The sequence below is a fragment of the Juglans regia genome, chromosome 1 (genome assembly GCF_001411555.2).
Source record: "Juglans regia cultivar Chandler chromosome 1, Walnut 2.0, whole genome shotgun sequence".
Lineage (NCBI taxonomy): Eukaryota > Viridiplantae > Streptophyta > Magnoliopsida > Fagales > Juglandaceae > Juglans > Juglans regia.
In genome coordinates, this window is record NC_049901.1 from 41,478,249 (window position 1) to 41,498,796 (window position 20,548).

The following is a 20,548-nucleotide window of genomic DNA, read 5'->3' on the forward strand; positions in this document are numbered from 1 at the left end:
CAGATGTAGGAATCCCCTAAACTATTCACTATGCACCAGTTCAATGCTTTTCAGATCTTCCTACTTTTAGTGGGTCTCAATTGGATAGGAAAGTATTCAATATTATTCCCCGGTTGATTTTTAAGGAGGATAGCTCTCTCGTTTCCTTCTTTATTAGAGTTCAAGGAAGCTTTAAATGGTATTCCTTCAGTTGATAGTACTACAGGACCAGATGGATTTGGTTCTTATTTATTTAGTTTTGAGTGCTGGGATCGATCTCATAGCTAGCCGCAAATTTATTGGGAGCTGCTCAAGATTTTTTCAGTGATATATATCATTAACAGGAGAAATTGTTACTAAAGCTAGCTTTTTCACTCTAAAAAGGCAGATAAGAATGGTGTATATTCAACCTAGTCAGCTCGATCGGCATCTAACCAAAGCTAGAGGACAGGCATGCATGCAGTTCCTTGGAAGTACTTTGAAAATCTTAGTTTTCACGTGGTGACATTTACATATGAAAAACCACTTATATATAGATAATCATTATACATGTTAATTATTATTAGGTTATTTTCGTAATTTTCTTTTTTATATTTGAAAAAGAAAAGCCCTCTCTTTAGTACGTATGTTCAGAGCTCCAGCATCCAGTAGAACCAAAAATAGGTTTCTAGCTAAATTTTAGTAAAGTGCTCTTAAAACAACCCCAGGTAATTCGATCGTTCCCCATTTTAAGTAGAATTTTAAAGGTTGCTGGTGGCTCCCTACATGATTTGTCGCAATCCAAATGCATGTTTGATTTATAATTTATCTTATTCAACACCTCTAATATTATAACAATTCTTAAATGGATATCTTTGTGATCTTTAGTCTCCATGGGAATCTTTCTTTTTTAATCAACACCCCTAGCTAATATGATTTTATAGATCAAAATAAATTGAAGAGAACACACTATAAAGTAGTAAAATTTTTTAAATATAACAGATAAAGATTTAGGGAAAGGAATGTAATGCATGCTCTTGAAATGATTTGCTAAAACAGAAAAAACATGATTGTTTGTTTCCGAGAGAAACTTTAGGACATGAGATGTGGATGCAGCTCTGATATCTCTCCAAGTTTTTTTTTTATCTTATACGTACCAAAAAAAAAGTGGGCTTCCTTGGTTGGCGAACAGGCTAACAATATTCATTACAAAAAAAATAAGAATTTGTGATGGATTATTTAGACGAGAATGACTATTTACGATAAAAATAGATTTATTTTAGTAAAAAATAGTCATTTCCGTAAGAAATAATTGACTATAAATCAATAATTTTAGTAAGCCCAAAATGTTATATATTGTTAAGAGAAATTAAGGAACTCCACCACTTAAATTAATGGTTTTTCCGTTTTTGGCCTGATATCATACATGTTAAGACTGTGCCAAGAGAGCCCCAAATGCCAATATCTATGTGAGAGTCTGACACCTACTTTTAGTTCGGTGCTTCCTTCCTTTATAAAAAGAAAAAGTAAAAAAGAAAAAAGAAAGAGAAAAGAAGACAAGTGCCAACTTTCTAGTTGAAAGTATATCATATTTGATTACGAGAGACCCATGCACCATCATTATTTGCGGTACAAAGGACCATTTGAACGTGGAGTTATTGTTGGGGCATTTGTTTTTTTCTGATATGGAGACTCGACAAGCACTCAGAAATTAAGCACTAACTTCTTTTTTTCTTTTTTTTACTTTCCTTTGATATTACAGGCAGCAGAGAAGAAGATGACGACCACAGGACTGTTTGGAAGCTAATTAAACACACTAATAAACGCTTGCAAGTTTTCACGTGGATCGTAAGCACTAAGCAGCACGTCATAATTGCTAGCTTGGTTAGAGAGAGAGAGAGAGCTGTGAGAGAGAAGTACAAAGAGTAAAGAGATATATAAGAGATTCCTGGACTCTTATATAATAGATTATGAGAAAATGATCAGTTGGAAATATAAGGGAGGGCTGCTTCTCATCGTTATGGTTGTGATTATGTGGGTTACTTCTGCAGAGGTTACACAGGTCAGTTCTCTCTCTCTCTCACAAACACACACACACACAGTGACAGTAAACTTGATGTTTCAGTTATATACATACACGTTTTCCATTGTTTTGCCGGTTACGCTATAGATTTTTCAAGTAATAGGTGTTGGATAGAATTAAGTTTTGAATGAGCTGTCCGTGAATATGTTGTTTGGTACGTCACATATTGCTTCCTCATGGTCTCTGATTGCTCTGGGCGAGATTGATGTTTAATATGAACACCAAATCGATTTAAATGAATACAGATAAATGGAAATTATAGTAGGAAACCAGGTGGTGAAACCGTTGATCGTACAGAACCAGAAAACACTACTGTTTGGTTTTGAGTTCCGCGTAGAACTTGCCGTTTGGTATTTGCTTTCTGGAATACGAAATATTAGATATTGAATGAAAAGATACTAACCCAAGAACTTCGATCATGATAATAGCCATATTGATCGTCATCTTCTACAGTAACTAGAGGACGGGTGGAGAGGGCAATGATCCATCACCATATTTGCTTTGCACGGTGGCATGGGTCCCGATAGTAATCAGTGTCGCATTATTCTTGGATCCTTATATAGTCACTTTTCGAGTTAGTGCTTGGTGACATAAAGCTATCCAACCTTTAAATGTGAGTGTAGTCTTAAAGCCAGCGCACCACCGAAAAGAGTCCATACTTCTACAGAATAACGTTGATTCGTTTGCTGGTATCTTCTGAATCACAGCATGATTCTAGACTTATATATAACTCAATCTTTTTCCGTACCAGTCGTTATAAATAAATCCCATGTTAAACTTTCTACGTTATAAGAGGTTCATGGAAGTGGATTTCTTTATTTTGGTAAAGCAGTAAATGTACTAAATTCATGTTGCTGTGTTGACTTCTGGCCGGAACACTTAACAAGCATTTCTTTTTCAACAGGGTGTGTACACAGAATACAATCATCCTTTCGCAGTGGCATATCTAGCAACTTCTCTGTTCGTAGTTCACCTTCCAATAGCTTTCATTAAGGATTGGTTAATAGGAATACTCATGAGATGCTACAGCCGTAAAAGTGAAGATGGTGCAGATCAAACTGTGGATGAGGAGTCCGCTGCAGAACTCGATGCTTCTGCAAAACACAATGGATTGCATAGTGCGTTTGAAATTGAACATCAGGAACCGTTGGGGAATGAATGCTCTTGTACATACATTTACTCTGAAAACGTCAAGCTGTTAGTTTCTGAATCCACAAATAAGATTGACATAGTAAAGGAAGACAAAAACATTACCACAAGGGAAATAGCCAAGTTTGGATTTTACGTTGCTCCTCTCTGGTTTATTACCGAGGTGAGACACGAATTACGTATTGTTTCTATAATATTTTCTTGGACCTGTCTGCCATTGGATAATTTAGGCGTGGTACTGCTACATAGATATATTTTACAAGGCGATTTTCTGTTTTATACATAAAGGTTTCATGAATATATATTATCAGCTTAGAGTACGGGTAAAATTTCTGTTTCTGGGTGAAGGATCATGACCAAGTTTGTTTTCTGCAGTATCTAACAGATGCTGCACTTGCACGAACAACAGTTGCCAGTACAACATTGTTGTCTTCAACTTCAGCACCTTTTACGCTTCTCATTGGTGCATGTCTTGGTCAAGACTCTATTAATTTGGTAAAAGCAATCGCTGTTGTTGTCAGCATGGCAGGTGTTGTCATGACAGCCTTTGGGAAGACTTCAACTGCAGATGAAACGCAGTTAAGGATATCTAAGTAGTACATTTATTTTCCCTTATTTTAGAGACATGATTTAGATCATATATGATTGTGGCTGGATTCAGTACTTGTTTTGCTGAATATATATATATATATATATATATATAAGAGCTATATATGTTAGTCACATTGAGCCTATTCAATACTTTTTTTTTTCTTTTTTGTTGTTGTTTTTATCTGTTTGAATATACTTAGGGCATGATTCTTTAGCAGCAACTAATGTATATATTTTATTTTTTTTGTGTTTGCAGAAATGGGAAGCACTCTCTTCTGGGCGATCTTTTTGCTATTCTTTCGTCCTTTACTTATGGACTATTTACCGGTTGAATATCTTCTCTTTGTACTCGTACAATATTCAAGTCTTATTCATAATGCATAATATTAATGTTCTTTGTGGTTAAAAAAAAAAATATACTGCAGTGCTGCTTAAAAAGTTTGCAGGAGGTGGTGAAAGGGTAGATATGCAAAAGTTATTTGGCTTTATTGGATTGTTCACGCTTCTTGTTCTTTGGTGGCTCGGTAAGATCAAACTGCTTGCTAGATTTGCCAATTCCTGACACCGTATATCATGATATGCTATAAATAAAGCTTTTTCATCATTGATTCAATTTGCCTTCTGCCATATCTCTGGGCTTCTGTTCTAGTTTGGAAAATAAAAATTGTTCACGAGCAACATTTTTGAGAGTTTGTTGCTGTAAAGTTAGAATTTGGAGCTTTGACTTTCTTTTTTTGGTAGCACATGTTCAATGCATTGCTTTGCTTGGTCTTCAAAACAAACATTTTGCTCTTGCAATAACACTGCCTATTATCCTGCATGACATAAATTTATAATCTCTGGTTTTTAGTGTGGCCTATGACTGCCATGGGCATGGAACCCAAGTTCAGATTGCCCACCTCTGCCAAAGTGGAAGAAGTTATTCTTGTCAATGGTTTTATTGGAAGCTTTCTCTCTGATTATTTTTGGTATGTTATAGGAGAAAAACCTTTTTTTACCATTTCAGCTCAAGGGTTCTGTTCTTACTCTCTCTGAATAGAATTTATCATATTTCCAGGGCATTAGCTGTTGTTTGGACCTCACCGCTGATAGCAGCACTAGGTGCTTCGCTTACGATACCTCTTGGGATGATGGAGGACATGCTGATCCATGGACAGCATTATTCAATCATTTATGTTATCGGTTCAGCTCAGGTAAATGTACCCCTGCTGCTGGTACTACAGGGCTTTGCCAGTGGAATTTGTTCCTTTCTTGACACCCTTTGCTTACAAAACCCAAGTACGGGAGTCCGCAAGCCCTTTAAAAAAAAAAGTGGGATCCACTATAAAAGTGAGTTTTTCACGTAGGTTTCTCTTTTTTTAAAGGGCTTGCAGGCTGACTTGAGCTTGAACAAATCTTTTTTTTTTTTTTTTCCCCTCAAACTCCCATGAATGAATGTATTTTAGATCTTATGTAGCTGGATATTTGTGTTTTGTGTGGTTTACAAACAGTACTGGAGAGATTCTATCATGGGGGCATGAAACTCTCATTTTGTATGTTTTCTGTGTCTAATCTGAAAATAATGTGTTGCAGGTATTCCTTGGATTTGTAGTAGCTAACCTTTCAGATTGGTGCATACACAAGTGGAATAATAGATCTTGAATTATACGGTATACCAGGAAAATGTTGCATTATCTCCTTTTTCTTTCCTTGGACCATTCTTTCTTAACTTTGATGATGTACGGCCTATGAACTACGTACATCTTTTCTTTTTGGTCTGTGTATTGTAGGCATCATGAAAGAAAGCTAATTGGCCTGTGAAAGAAAGCTAAATGTAATACAAATCAGAACTGGCTGTTCCTGTACTCGGCTTTTTTTACAAAGTCATGACTCCAAATATCGTGGAATTGAATCAATAAGATTTTTGTTGTAAATTAGGGTTTCGTCAAGAACACCAAATAAAGCAACAAATACCAAGATTGATTCAAGAAATCATAAAAGAAAATACAACTAGATAGAAAATAAGAAAATAGAATGAAAATACCAAGAACACGAGGATTTAACGTGGTTCGATCCTTTCAGATCTACGTCCACAGGGAGAACTGGCCAGAGATCATCTTATTCAAGCTTCGAAATGTAAATGATGTACAAGTTACAAGATTCAGGCCACCAGAATGACCTTAACTCTCACAACCTCTCAGATTTACAAGTTTCTCTCTCTCTTAAACCTAACTCAGTCTCTCAAAGCCTATCTCTCAAATGTATCCGATATGCCTATTATGTGGCTGGCTCATTTCATTAATCCTAATGTACCTGATTCAAACACGTGGTCATCTAATAACTGAGAGATTTATGAATCAGAATTAACAAAGACAAAAAGGCATGTGGTCACTTCTTTGACCATTAGATACAAGACATAAAAATTATAACTTTATCCTTCTAAATACAAATTGTTGACACATTAGTCATCAATTTTGTTAAAAGGTTTTACTTTCTTGTCCTCTTGGTTGAAAGATAATGGTCTTTGACAATTATTTACTGAGTTGTATACATATACTCGACAAGATATGTGTTGGGTTGATGACAGGAACTATGTAATTAAGAGATGCAGTGCAGCATTGCCTCGTGGAGATTGCAGACTAATAACTGGTAATATATGGGCGCAAAAGGAGCAAAATTGTTATGTATTCTAGCTATAGCAAAATGTAGAACTAAGAAGAGAGCTGTGCTAGTAAGTAGTTGATGACTTGGAAAAGATGGTTGGCTGTCGCTATTCTATTGGATCCTTTTCTCTCTCTCTCTCTCTCTCTCTCTCTCTCTCTCTCTCTCTCTCTCCCTAAGCAAGCATATTATAGATATATTTAACAGTTACATGATACAATAGTCAATAGGGTGGGAGGCCTTAACATTAATCCCAAACCAGCAAATACAACACTAGAAAAAAAAAAAAAAAAAAAAAAAAGAGGGATTTGGGGCCAATGACTTGACCCTCACTCATTTCCTACAAAGGGAAGCCGTTTGAAACGGTTTTGATATAGCCTAAAAAATAGACTGTAATACCACAACTGGAAGTCACAGTGAAGTGTTTTGTGCTGCATTTTGTTGGTCTGGACTAGTTGTAAGAGACTTGAACTTTCACTACTTATTTCCCACGATCATTGATTAGAAGAAGCGAAAATATAGGAAGATAGCAAATAGGAGATGTGCTGAATCGCTGGCAAACGACCGTCAGGGACTGTGGTAGCGCGTGGAGGCCACGAGCAACTCTAGGAGATTAGAGGTTGGTCAAATTTGTAGGATCCGAGGTTGCTAGCCCCGAAAGTGTCGCAGTGCGTGGATCTCACGCACGATTTGTGTCACTCGTGTGACACATGAGTCGCTCTGTTCGACATTCTGCTTCAGTCGTCTGAATTGGGGAGTCTTGCAATGGGGCATGTGGTGGTCGTGGGGGGCCGAAAAATAGTAGATTGGCTCCTCCTTGCTATGGACGAAAATAAAATAAAAATCGAAAAAAATAGACTAGACTAGCCAGACAGGAGGAAGGTGGGAGGGAGGAGGGCAGAGAAGGTGTGATGTTTAGGTTTTTTGTTGAGAGCAAAATCGTGTGGAGAGAGAAAATAAAAAATCGTGTCACAACGTTCGCTATCCTATTGGATCTAAAAGTATAAAACTAATTCACCCTTGATTATATTGCTTCCAGAATATGACTAACAATACCAATAACATTTGCTTCTATATAAGAAAGAAGTCTTTCTAAACTAAAATAATAATATTAAAAAAATTATGAGTTACAATTAAATATATCATGGAAAAGATTAAATGAATTAACTATATATATTTTTTTTAAATCAAAACATCCCTTCTTCTATTCATCAAAGGTTGACAATACAATCTTGTCCTGGAGTATAAGACTGAAAAGGCCCTCTGGACCATCTTCTATCCATACTACCTCATCATTTACATTGTATGCATAATTTGCTAAAAAATGTGTTATCTTGTTTGCTTCTCTATACGTGTGTGTAATTGACCACATAGGTCTATGTACTAACAATTCTCTGCAGTCTGCTATCACTTGACCATTCCACTCCTAGTTTTCATCTGCACAATTTACAGCCTTAACAACCTCCAGAGCATCCCCTTGAAACATAGCCTCCCCAATGTTGAGTTCTGAGCACAGCTTCAAGGCTCTCCGCAAAGCTTCTATTTCAGCAACCACAGAAGAATTAACATGTATTTTTTTCAGACAAAGAGACACTAGAACATCCCCTACTGCATCTTTTATAATCACACAAGCACCCATCATCTTGTTTTTCTTGTCATAAGCTGCATCCCAATTCACTTTCACTACTCCTTCCCTTGGTGCCTTCCATTTAGCAAGCTCTTTGTCTCCTCTACTGTTATTAACAATTCTGCTGCTACTGGTTTCTCTACTGATTCCTTGAGCACTTTGATACTCCTCCATGCTATGTTTGGCTTGGATAAAAATAGCTTTTGGGCTAGAAAAGCCATTTTCAAAAACAAACTTATTTCTCCTCAACCACATGTTTCAGAACACAGTAGCTACAAGGCCCAACTCTTCTTCATTCAATCTCTCTGCCATCTTCCTCCATACTACCCCAAAATCCTCTTCTCCATAAACCCATTTCTGCACTGGACTCCCTTCCTCAGCCCAGACATCAACTGCCGCAGGACACCTCCATAAAACATGGCATGGGGTCTCTTCTTCTCTCTCATAGATTGGGCATGTAAACTTGTTTACCACCCTTCTTTTAAACAAATTACCTCTTGTTGGTAAGCAATTTCTAATAGCCTTCCAGACAAACATTTTAATCACACTAGGAATATTCCATCCTTCACCCCTCACAGACCCACATGAAGGCTCCCCACTTATCCTTCTCTTTCTTTCCATCTCAAAATGGTATGCTGATTTAACACTATATACCCCTTTCTTGGATGGAGCCCAAATCTGTTTATCTTCTAAACCTATCGAGCTTAAAGGCATACTACATATAATACCAGCCTCTTCTTTATTAAACACCTCCCTCACTAACCCTTCCTTCCATCCACCACCCCCTTCTTCAATCAGCTGGTCTACTCGAGCCTCTGCTGCTAGTACCCTCATTGGAGACTGTACTTTAAATGAAGACAACTTTGGGATCCACCTATCCTCCCACTCTTATTCTCTTGCCATTTCCAACTCTCGACACCAATCCATCTCTCAAAAGCTCTAGAGAAGCCCATAAGCTCCTCCAAATCAGTGAGGGGTTAGTTCCAAGCTTTGCTTCCAGCACACTAGCATGCTTATGGTATTTATCTTTCAAAACTCTAGCAGCCAAAGAATTAGGATTAATTAAAGCTCTCCAACATTGTTTTGCTAGAAGAGCTTTATTAAAACTCTCCAGCTCTCTAAACCCTAATCCCCCATAGAACTTTGACTCTCCCATTCGGCTCCACTTCATCCAATTAATCTTCTTGTCATTGTCCTTATAGCCCCACCAGAATTTAGACATGAGAACATCAATCTCCTTGCACAACTTTTTTGGTAAAGCAAAGACATTCATGTGGTAGGATGGAATAGCCTGGACTACTGCCTTTAGAAGAACCTCCTTTCCAGCAGGTGAAAGAAAATAATTTTTCCAATTATTAATCTTGAGCCAGATCCTATCCTTAATACCTCGAAAAGTATTATACTTTGATCTTCCCACTAGAGTAGGTAGACCTAAGTATCGTTCATAGTTATTTTGCACCCTACCTCCAAGCTCCTCCACTATTCTGTCCCAATCTTCATTCCTCCCATTGGAGCTAAACATGATAGAAGTTTTCTGCTTGTTTAGACATTGCCCAGAAGCCATCTCATATTTGTTCAAAATCCCACTGATTTTCTGCCATTCATCCCAACAAGCTCTCCCAAAAATAATACAATCGTCTACAAAAAGGAGGTGAGTAAGTCTAACACCACCTCTAGCCACTCCTACTCCCCTTAACTCACCCCTTTCTTCAGTCCCATTAATGAGATTACTCAGCCCTTCAGCACATAAAAGGAAAGGTAGGGGGAGAGGGGATCCTCCTGCCTCAAACCTCTTGTTGGTTTAATCACTTTCCTTGGCTCCCCATTAACCAATACAGCATATGAAACCATGGTAACACACTCCATTATCAGCTTAACCCATCTGACCCCAAACCCCAGCTTCTCCATTACCCTTTTCAAAAAGGGCCACTCCACCCTGTCATAGGCTTTGGAAATATCTAATTTCAGTGCCATGCTGCCCTCCTTACCCTTATGCCTAGTTTTCATAGTGTGCAAGGTCTCATAGGCCGCAATTATGTTATCTACAATCATTCTTCCTGGTACAAAAGCACTTTGATGCTTTGAGATTACTGCATTCAACACCTTCTTCAATCTGTTTGCAATAGTTTTAGCAATCAATTTATACAACACATTGCAGAGGCTTATAGACCTGTAATCCCCCACTTTCATTGGTTGTTCAACCTTTGGAATCAATGCCACATATGTGAAATTTACAGATTCTACCATCTTACCACCATTTAAGACACTCAAAGATGCCTCACAAACCTCCTCCCCCACTGTGCTCCAAAAAGATTGGTAAAAACATGCACTAAACCCATCGGGTCCAGGAGACTTGTAGGGCCCCATCTGTTTTAAAGCAGCTTCCACCTCTTCTTTAGTGAAACTCTTCTCTAGATCTTCCACCATGCTACTTGTAACCCTTGATCCCATTGAGTGCAAACATTCCTCAATCACTTCTCTAGAAGGTTGGCCTGACATATATACTTCAGCAAAATGCCCTCTAAAAGCCTCAGAAATCCCCTCTTGATCTTCTTTTACTTCAGATTGGGCATCCACAATAGACAAAATCTGATTTTTCTTCTTCCTTTGACTAGCACACGCGTGGAAAAACTTTGTATTTTTATCACCTAAACAGTACCAGTTTCTTTTTGCCCTTTGCTTCCACCTTATATCCTCCTGCTCCAACAACTTTCCTACTTCCAATTGTATCTCGTGTAACTCAACAGTATTTTGTGGCCCTTCCCTCTCTTGTAACTTTTTAATCTTTTCAGTCAACCACTCTATATTTGCATTTCTTTCCTTATCAATCTTCCTGAAACCATTTGCCAACCTGCCGCTACACCTCCTTAGAAGCTCCTGCACCTCCTTCATAGGTTCAAGAGTCACCTGTTTTTCAGACCAAACCTGTACCACTACCCTTTCACATTCATCCTCCTTCAGCCAACTTGCCTCAAATCTGAACATATACTTCCTTTTCTTCCTCAACTTCTTTGGCCTTTTTACAGGTAGAACCACTGGTTTATGATCCGAACATCTAGCAACCATACTCTTCACCCAAACATCTTGGAACATGGTCCTCCAATCACCATTTACTACAAATCTATCAAGTATTTCTTTAGTGAAAGTATGATCAGAGTGACCATTACTCCACGTGAAAGGATTCCCCACACACCCGACATCAAACAGTCCATTCCTCTCTAAAGCTTCTTTGAATTGCACCATCTGACTTTCAGCTCTCAGACATCCTCCAACCTTCTCATTTTGAGTCAGAATTTCATTAAAATCCCCTGCTACACACCATGCAAACCCCTCTGATGGCTTTAGTCTAGATAAAAGTTCCCACAAAAATCTCCTTTTTCCCACCTCTGGATGTCCATAAAACCCAGTAAACCCCCAGACTTTGCCATCCTCTTCATGAATTATTGCACTCACATGCCATTGAGAATAGCTAATTAATTCCACCTCATTCTTATTTTTCCAAAACAGCACTAAACCCCCTTTCCTTTCTACAGGATCCACCACGAAGCATCCCTCCATTCTCATTCTATTTTTTAACACTTCTACTCCTTTATCATAGTTTCTATAAGGAAAACAACTTTGGGAGACTTATCCTTAACCCAACTGTTAAGGTCCTGAACTGTTCAAGGGTTCCCAAGCCCTCGGCAGTTCCAACATAATAGATTCATAGCTGCTGGCGGGGCTGCACCACAGCCTCTGCCAAAACATCCTCCATCAAGTGCTCCTCCATTCCCAAATCTGACTTCAACTTCTTTTCTCTTCCACCAGCAACACTCACCCCCTCCTTCCCACCATCAAGATTTCTTTTCAAACAATTAACAAAATAGGAGATCTCACTTGAAATGCCTTTACCACGAGCCTTCCTCTTCCATCCCTTCCCCTTCTGTGTGATGACCTGCTTTGAAGAGTCAAAATTATCCTCATCATTCTCAACCAAATGACTTTCTTGAGACACCACGACTCCCTTACCCTCACATAGGGTGACTGGCCTAGTTTCTTTTTTTCCCTCTCCAGGATTCCCCAGACCAACATCCCTATTCCACTGAGTAATTATATCTCCTCATATTTCTTCCACTCTACCCCCCTCCCCCCTCAGTTCACTCCCCTCATCCCTCACATTAAAACCCCCCTCCTCAGCACATTGGCTTTGTTTTTTAAGATCCCCTTCCCTCATCTCCCTCTTTTTTATTATTGCAGGAGCTCTCAGCCAGGATCCAAACTGAAAAGACCCTCCCGAATCTTCCTCCCCTTTACATCATGTTTTATCATGTAAAATACAACCACACCGAAAGCAAATTTTTGGTAGCTTCTCGTATTTCATTGGTATCCACATTCGTTTACCCTCCAGCATAATTGTTCTTCCTCGAGCAAGCACCTTCGTCAACTCACACTCCACTTTCACCCTAAGACATCGACCCCACGCCATTCCATCCTCTTGTATATCCACCTCAACCACTTTCCCAATTGATTTCCCTATCCTCTCGCCCATATTCAGATTCATCCCACTTAAAGGCAGATTATACGACTGAATCCAGAATTGCTCAGTCGAGAAATCAAACTGGTTTGGTTGGATACTTCCATCAAACACTCTCAGTGCAAATAGATAATTATCAAACAACCATCGACACCCCTTCAGCACTCTGTTCCTATCGCCCTGAGATGCAAATGTGATTACAAAGCAATTCTCTCCAATCTCACAGAAATCCATATGTTTACTCACTTTCCAAATTTTCACCATCATCGATCTCACTACATCCTTTTCGATCTTCCTCTTAGCACATACTTTTCCCACCAGGCTCCTATCTTCTTTCCTTTTCACTTCTTCCATATCGCCTAAATCAACCTCGATGGGAACCTCCTCATCTTCATTCAAATTCAGACGTTCACAGATCTCTTCAATGTCATCCATCGCTACCGCGTCCTACTGACGACAATGTACTCCTTCCTACTCCCAGGGAGTAGAGCAGAATCTCACACTTCACTAGAATCGCCACTCAGGAGAGACGATAGAGAGAAGACTTCACCTTCTTAGCTAGAGTTAGGTAATCGCTAAATGAATTAACTATATTATCAATAGAAAATTATATCTGCCTATACTTAAAAGCCGCTATACATGTACTGTTCATTACTGTTGATGTTACTGTTAATCAACAGTAATGAACAGTGTAGATGGTTTTTTTTTTCACGTGTTTTTTTCTGCAAGTGTTTATATTACCTCTTTATCTTTAAATAGACTTTTTTTTGTATTCATCTAAAGAGTAAAATAAATTATTACTTCTGTCAAATGCTTATTTTATAGTCGGATTGTTATGTAATTCTTATTTATAATTCTTGAATTTTTAGTGATTGTATTAGAATTTGTAAAAGCAAGTATATATAATTGAATTTATTGGATCAAATTTGTGTGATAAGTATTTTTTAGATTTTTATTTAAGTTATTTAGACTTTTATAGAGTAATACTAAAAGTGATATATCATCTTTAATCTTTAGATTTAATCTAACGGTAAAAGTTTAAATATTGATTTAAACTAACATAAAATAGATAATTAAAATATAAATATTCTATCATACACTTAAAATTAACTTCAATTTATATATATATCTGCCTATATCTTAAAAGAGGCTATCCTATTACTGTTCATCAACAGTAATGAACAGTAAAGAGGCTGTGTGGTTTTTTTCTTCGCATATTCCTATATTGTTCATTACTGTTCATCAGTAAAGAAGTTTGTTTTTTTTTTTTCACGTTTGTTTTTTTTTCTGTTTCTTTTTGGGTTCGTCTGTGTGAATGTCAATGTGTGACGTAATACCACAATCGTGCGTAGGGAATGAGAGAGAGGGAGAAATGAAAGGTTGGGAAAAATATTAGTTTATAGGTTTTAAATTACAACTCTTCATCTTTAATTTTCAGATTTAATCTAACGATAGAAGTTTAAATATTGATTTAAACTAATATAAAATAGATAATTAAAATACTAATTTTTTATCGTTAAATAAATAATAAAATTTTACTGTATATTTTTAAGAAAAAAAATTATCTAATTAATTTAAATTTTTAATATAATTTAAATTTCATAATAAATGATGAACATAAATAAGTAATAATTTTATTTTTATATATTAAATTATTTTAATATTCAAATTTATATTTTATTTTTTTCTTCAATTTGATAGATGCGGTTTGCACGTTTACCACCGCTAGTACTAAAAAAAGCATGAATATAAAACTTTGATCTGTAATTTTGCTTCTCATTATTGGTTTTTAAATCTCTTTCTTTTATATTGAATATAAAATTTATAATTTTTAAATTAAGGCTCATTTTAAATATGTATCTTAAGGCAATAAATATATTGAGCCGCCCTATTTGACACCACCCTCGAATTCGGATATATAGTCCACATGCTCATAAATGATTTAAAGAGTACATCTGGTAGCTGATTCTCATTTATCACATCACATGCTAGCTTTATTTTCGTAATATATATATATATATATATATATATATATATATGTATATATATATATATATATGTATATATATATATATAAGAAAGATTTTTTGTCAACGTTTGGGCTAATCATGACTAATAACATGATATTAATCCATTAAGCTTTCCCATCTCAGTAATGGGAGTTGGGAATATAAAACTTTATGCATGCAATGCGAATAATTGGATCGAAGACTGCATGCAGATCTACAACTAATTAAGCAGGAATATTATTATTAATACTTAATTGTTTTCTAATTTCAAAACTACTACATATATAATCTTTCATCAAAAAAAGAAAAAACAAAACAAAACAAAACACCGTCATCGAAAACTGTCTGTTTCCTTGTTTTGATCTTCAAGCTGCTTTCTTGTAGCCTAACTTCAAATAATGATATGAACGACCATGGAATTACAAGTAAAACTGGATTTCATGAACACTTTATCACTGTCTTCCGAATCGCCCCGACCAAAACAAACGTATAGCATGTTCCTAAAGTATTGCCATAAAAGAAATGCAGTGGAGCCTTGTAGGCGGCAGTGGAAGGAGAAGAAAACCATCAGAATTCTCTTTTTTATTTTTATTGATGGTAAAAACGTGTTATTAGATTATTTTATTTTATGTAAGATGTATTTTATTTATTTTATTTGTAAATTGGATTAATTCTTTTTAAATTAAACTTATAAGTAATTAATCTATAAGATTAAAATAATTTTATAAAAGAAGTTAAGATAATTTTTTAGAGAAAGAACCAACATAAGATGAGATTAATATTATCTTATTAAATCAAATTAATACATATTATTTTTTTTCAAACTTTTGGAGGACCATGGCCCTACCCTTCATAGGTTCACCATTGAGGATAAGACTTTAAACTTTTAGCATTAGAAAGTTAGAACTGCAGTGTAGCCTTAGGCCGTAGCGTAGCGGAAAGAGAAGAAAACCATTCGAATTCCTTTTTTTTATTTTTATTAATAGTAAAAACATGTTATCATATTATTAGATTATTTTATTTTATGTGAGATGTATTTTATTTTCAAATAAGATTAGTTTTTTTAAAATTGGATTTATAAATAATAAATCTATAAGATCAAAATAATTTTGTAGAGGAGGGAGATAATTTTTTAGAAAAGAGGCCAATACAATATGAGATTAATATCATCTTATTAAATCATAAAAATTAATATATATATATATATATATATATTTTTTTTCTCGAACTTTTGGCCCCCTGCCCCTTCATAGCTCCGCCACTGCTTCTTAGAAATATTATAGGACGCATTCACACACTACCCTTCATTAATTCGCTGTGTGCCCTACAATTCCTATATATATAGGATATCATACGTGTGAATCTTTCTTTTCTCCTTTAAAAAAATTATCTGAATGATCATGAGGAAGTTGCCAAACTTTGGAGATTTGACAATGAAATATGTACAGAAAAAACCATAGGAGAGGATCACATGTTTTTATTTGCTTTTTGCACCGAAGTACATATCTATGGATTATTTTCATCATTAAAACCCAACGGAAGATATTATATTAATATATATATCTTTGATGAGTGTGTGTGTACACATTATATAAACAGTTTTCTCACAATATTTTCTTATAATTGTAGATTGATGGGCTGGACAGTCCAAGTTGGATTCGGCAAGCTTTCTTAGCTGCACTAGTAGTCTAGTACTACATTACACGGTTTTTGAAAGTTTGCTCAATTTATTTATTTTTATTAAATAGTTAATTAATTCCCGGCCACTATGTCTATTTGAAGAAGTGTGGCACTAGAGCAAAAGCCTTTCAGTTGAGGTACTAGGCTATATAATCCTTGACAACATTTATATGCATGCCCTTAAGCTTATCACATTTCTGATCACCAGCCAGGAAGTCCAAGTACATCAATTTGAAGCTCAGTTTGGAGAGAGAGTGTGTGTCAAGATATCATTTTTCTTTCTTAGATATATTTGAATAGTAATGGGTTGGAGATATGGGGGAGGATTGCTCCTTATCATAACTGTTGCCATTGTGTGGGTCACCTCTGCAGAAATCACTCAGGTGAGTCTATTTCTCTCTCTAGCTATCTGTTAACAATGGAATTATGTCATTGTTTTTTGTATGGATGTTGTGTTTCTTCTGAGTAAGGGATGAAAATTTTCGGGCGAGGAACTTGCAATAAGCAAGCATTAACAATGCACAGAAAATGTTAACATCTTGTGTTTCTAAACCAACATATTATGTAACTTTAAGTAATGGTACTTTTATAAATCTCACTTAACATAGTCATGATCTTTTTAAAGCAGATATAGTTCACAGTGCTCATAATCTCTTGTTAATACAATTTGATCGATATGAAAAACCAAGTTTTCGACAGTCTTCAACTTCTAATTGTACAGGAAAAAGCTTTATATGTTACATATGATGTGCTTCCAATAGGTTTCTGTTTGTTGTGTGAGTACACATATCAAGTCCTACTTCATTTTGGTTCTTGCTAGGTCGAACACTTCTGCAGGAGCTTTTGCACTTTTGAACTGACTAATATATATAATTTTTTTTTTTCAACAGGGTATTTTCACAGAATATAAGCACCCCTTTGCAGTAACTTATCTTGGAACCTCCCTGTTGGCAGCTTATCTTCCAATAGCATACATTAAGGATTGGTTACTGAAATTTCTGAGAAGTTCCTCTTGCACTAGTGACCATGATCCTGCGGATGACTTCTCAGGGGGGATTGAATCTCCTATATATAATAACTGTGCACAAACCGATATGGACATCGAACAGCAGCAACCTTTGGCTGATGAGAAATGTGTCAAAGGCCTGGATTTTCAAAAGCTAGAAAAACCAACCATTTTTTATAGCAAAGATGATGAACATGATCAGGACATGCTGATACATCGTAGAAAACTCAGCACAAAGGAAGTCGCTACGCTAGGCTTATTCATTGGTCCAATCTGGTTTCTATCAGAGGTCAGCAGAGCAAATCTTTTTTTTTTTTGTTCTCTCATGTTTTCTCAAATGCTGTTTTTTATGTAAAGAAGCATTACCATCGAGTTCGCATTTGCGGTGCAGAAACACAAGAAATCATCGAGTTTGATGTTTTGTTTTTTGCAGTATTTTATGAATGCAGCACTTGAACGAACAAGCGTTGCTAGTACAACAATTTTATTCTCAACTTCAGGACTTTTCGTTATTCTAATCGAGTCAATGCTGGGACAAGCCTCTGTAAATGTAGTAAATTTGGTTTCTGTTTCTGTCAGCATGGCTGGTGTTGTCATGACAACATACGGGAAGACTTGGGCTGAGAATGAATCCCAGTCGAACACATCATTGTAGGTTTCTATTCCTCACATTTTCTCGAATTATTTACATCTTATATATTCGAGTGTTTCCCAGAAATTTGATTTCATTTTTTCCCACCTGTGTGATCTGTGGTGCACAGAGACAGAAACCATTATTTTCTCGGATACGTTTTTGCTTTGCTCTCAGCTATGACTGATGGACTCTTCACAGGTCAAACACTTTATATTTTATTATAGTCAATCATCATAGAATCAATTATTGACAAACAAAAGATAAACATGAATCCTGCAGTACTCCTTAAAAAGTTTGCCGGGGAAGAAGGAGAAAAGGTGGATCTGCAAAAGTTATTCGGATATATTGGATTAGTCATCCTTGTTTCCCTTTGGTGGCTAGGTAAAGACCAATCTTCTGTCAAACTTTTCTATTCTCCTAGGTACATGTAATGTGCACCTATCCAAATTAGCACAATGCAGATGTCTTTTCCTTAAAAGCATTATATATGAAAAACGTCATAAACTTACAAATTGACATAACTTGATGCGATACCTTATATATATTTCTTAGCATACTCGGACAGATAGCACATTCTGCAAAACTATCAAGATAGTCCAAAGAATCCTATATGTATCTATCAGATGGAATATGAAATTCTTTTTACTCACTTAGACAAAGCTATGGATATCCAAGTTTCTCTCTTGGTTTCAAACCAGTGGCTTTAGCATTGATTCAAGTACAATGTTTTTGCTGTGTCCTTTTCAGTATTGCCGCTGACTGCATTAGGCATTGAACCCAAGTTCATGGTTCCTGACTCTGCTAAAATGGTTGAAGTTGTCGTTGCCAATTGCTTTGCAGGAAGTTTCCTCTCAGATTATTTCTGGTATGTAGGGAGAACATAAAAAAAAAAACAGATTAAAAAAAAAAAAGACCCTTTCACTGTCAGTGTCTTGTGCATTTAACATAGTGATTTTTTCAAGTGTTCTGTTCCATTTTTTTAATTTCCATACTCACAGGGCATTAGGTGTTGTCTGGACCACCCCACTGGTGGCTGCACTGGGAGCCTCGCTTACTATACCACTTGCAATGCTGGAGGACATGGTTATCCATGGCCGACACTATTCAATTATTTATATTCTTGGCTCACTTCAGGTGAGACTCTCTAGGGCTCCGTTTGAATAGTGAAAATGTTTCATCTCATTTCATATTGTTTCATTATTACAACTTCCTCAAATTTCAAAACAATAATAATATTAAAAAATAATATTCTAACAATATTTTATTTAACTTTCAACTTTCATCTCCACTCATGTCATCTAACTCACTATCCAAACGGAACCTAAAATCTCACTTTCCTGGAAAAAGAACAAAATATAATTTTTATCTTCCTATATTTGTGCTTGCCATTGATCCATCTACTGGGGTGATGTGTTGCAGGTATTCCTGGGATTTGTAATTGCCAACCTTTCTGATTGTTTCTCACCCACGTTGGGATTGCCGCTCTTGAATTCCTTGAGAAATTTCTTGATACATTCATAACTTGTAACGATTTCATTAGTTCTATTGTATATTCTATCCCAACAGAGGGAGGGAGAAATATTTATTAGGTTTCCTTCTCTCTTTTTTGGAATGAATTAATATTGGTTTGGTTAATCTATAAAATCACTTAAAATGTATTAGATGTAATTAAATATGATAAAACACAAAATGAAAAGTTATACTCTCGGGAGGAATAAATACCATTATAACTTACTTTTCCCAATTGCCACACTGCCTAAAAAATTCAGGCTCAATGCTCCAACTAAGGATTTAAAACTTGCCTCTCAAAAATGTCCTCAGCAGGGGGGCAAAGGGAGCTGCTTTTGGCAATTTAGCCGAAGAAGCGCAGCTCAATGACTTTTGTTACAGGTTTTGTTTCTTATTATATTTTCATGGCATACAAAACTAGCCATTGCAGTCTTAATGTAAGATGACAAATCCAGTCTTTGTTATGTGTAATTTAAATAAGAGTAATGTTACATACAGTCATAGAGTGCGCAAGCGTCGTGCAGTGGCTTCGAAAAAAAGTGAGATCCATTATTAAAAAATTAATTTTTTTTTTCATGTAAATCCCGTATATATTCACTTTTTTCGAAATGATTGTACGTCACTTGCACACTCACGACTGCAACTATAATTTTTCTTTTAACAGAACCGCTTCTGGCAGGTGTCTCCTATAAGGAGGTTTTATAGGAGACCAATTAGAGCTTGCCACGTAAGGGTTCCATAACTGTCATAGTGCAGACACATAGTAGGGGATCAGAAATCTTTCTTCCCAATTTCCCTTCCCACTCGACGAACTCTCTCTCATCTTCGATCTCTCTCTCACGAAATCCCTCCCGAAATCCCTAACCTCTCTCTCTCCTTCGATCTCTCTCACAAAATCCCTAATCCAAAATCAATCTCTCTCTCTCTCTCTCCTTCCCTAAAACTATGTTCTTTTGCATTCTAGATCTTATATAAAGATACAAGAGCAACAATTTTATTGTCACAACCATAACTTCTAAACTATGAGTACTAGTTGATTTTAAAGAAAGAAAAAGCGGTTAGCAATTCCTTTTCGTGTACTACAAACGATTGCAGAAGACAACTTGCCATTGTCGTACTTATTCTGTCTTTACAAGCTGGAGCGGGCTG

General features: G+C 36.2%; 4 protein-coding genes across 7 annotated transcripts; 2 read left to right on the forward strand and 2 right to left on the reverse strand.

Annotated features, from left to right (window-relative positions):
* Nucleotides 1-1,797: 1,797 nt before the first annotated feature.
* On the forward strand, nt 1,798-5,694 carry LOC108995660 (uncharacterized vacuolar membrane protein YML018C-like). Of its 3 annotated transcripts, XM_018971259.2 has the most exons (9): nt 1,952-2,020; nt 2,495-2,730; nt 2,946-3,353; nt 3,566-3,768; nt 4,038-4,108; nt 4,207-4,305; nt 4,632-4,749; nt 4,839-4,974; nt 5,354-5,674. In XM_018971259.2, the coding sequence occupies exons 3-9, from the start codon at nt 3,057-3,059 to the stop codon at nt 5,420-5,422; spliced, it is 993 nt and encodes a 330-aa protein (XP_018826804.1). In that variant the 5' UTR covers nt 1,952-2,020; nt 2,495-2,730; nt 2,946-3,056; the 3' UTR covers nt 5,423-5,674. The 3 variants fall into 3 exon arrangements, with proteins under 3 accessions (XP_018826802.1, XP_018826804.1, XP_018826803.1); XM_018971257.2 differs by lacking the exon at nt 2,495-2,730 and having other exon boundaries at nt 1,798-2,020; nt 5,354-5,694; XM_018971258.2 differs by lacking the exons at nt 1,952-2,020; nt 2,495-2,730 and adding an exon at nt 2,838-2,864.
* Nucleotides 5,695-7,847: 2,153 nt separating this feature from the next.
* LOC108995597 lies at nt 7,848-8,222 on the reverse strand. The gene has a single exon (XM_018971185.1). The coding sequence runs from the start codon at nt 8,220-8,222 to the stop codon at nt 7,848-7,850; it is 375 nt and encodes a 124-aa protein (XP_018826730.1).
* A 700-nt stretch (nt 8,223-8,922) lies between these two features.
* Nucleotides 8,923-9,612, reverse strand: LOC108995598 (uncharacterized mitochondrial protein AtMg00310-like). The gene has a single exon (XM_018971186.1). The coding sequence runs from the start codon at nt 9,610-9,612 to the stop codon at nt 8,923-8,925; it is 690 nt and encodes a 229-aa protein (XP_018826731.1).
* Nucleotides 9,613-16,463: 6,851 nt separating this feature from the next.
* Nucleotides 16,464-19,443, forward strand: LOC108995613 (uncharacterized transporter C405.03c-like). Of its 2 annotated transcripts, none has more exons than XM_018971202.2 (8): nt 16,464-16,633; nt 17,141-17,545; nt 17,690-17,907; nt 18,018-18,088; nt 18,170-18,271; nt 18,638-18,755; nt 18,889-19,024; nt 19,310-19,443. In XM_018971202.2, exons 1-8 carry the CDS (start codon nt 16,553-16,555, stop codon nt 19,409-19,411), a joined length of 1,233 nt encoding a protein of 410 aa, XP_018826747.1. In that variant the 5' UTR covers nt 16,464-16,552; the 3' UTR covers nt 19,412-19,443. The 2 variants fall into 2 exon arrangements, with proteins under 2 accessions (XP_018826747.1, XP_035539491.1); XM_035683598.1 differs by having other exon boundaries at nt 18,024-18,088.
* The last annotated feature ends 1,105 nt before the right edge of the window (nt 19,444-20,548 follow it).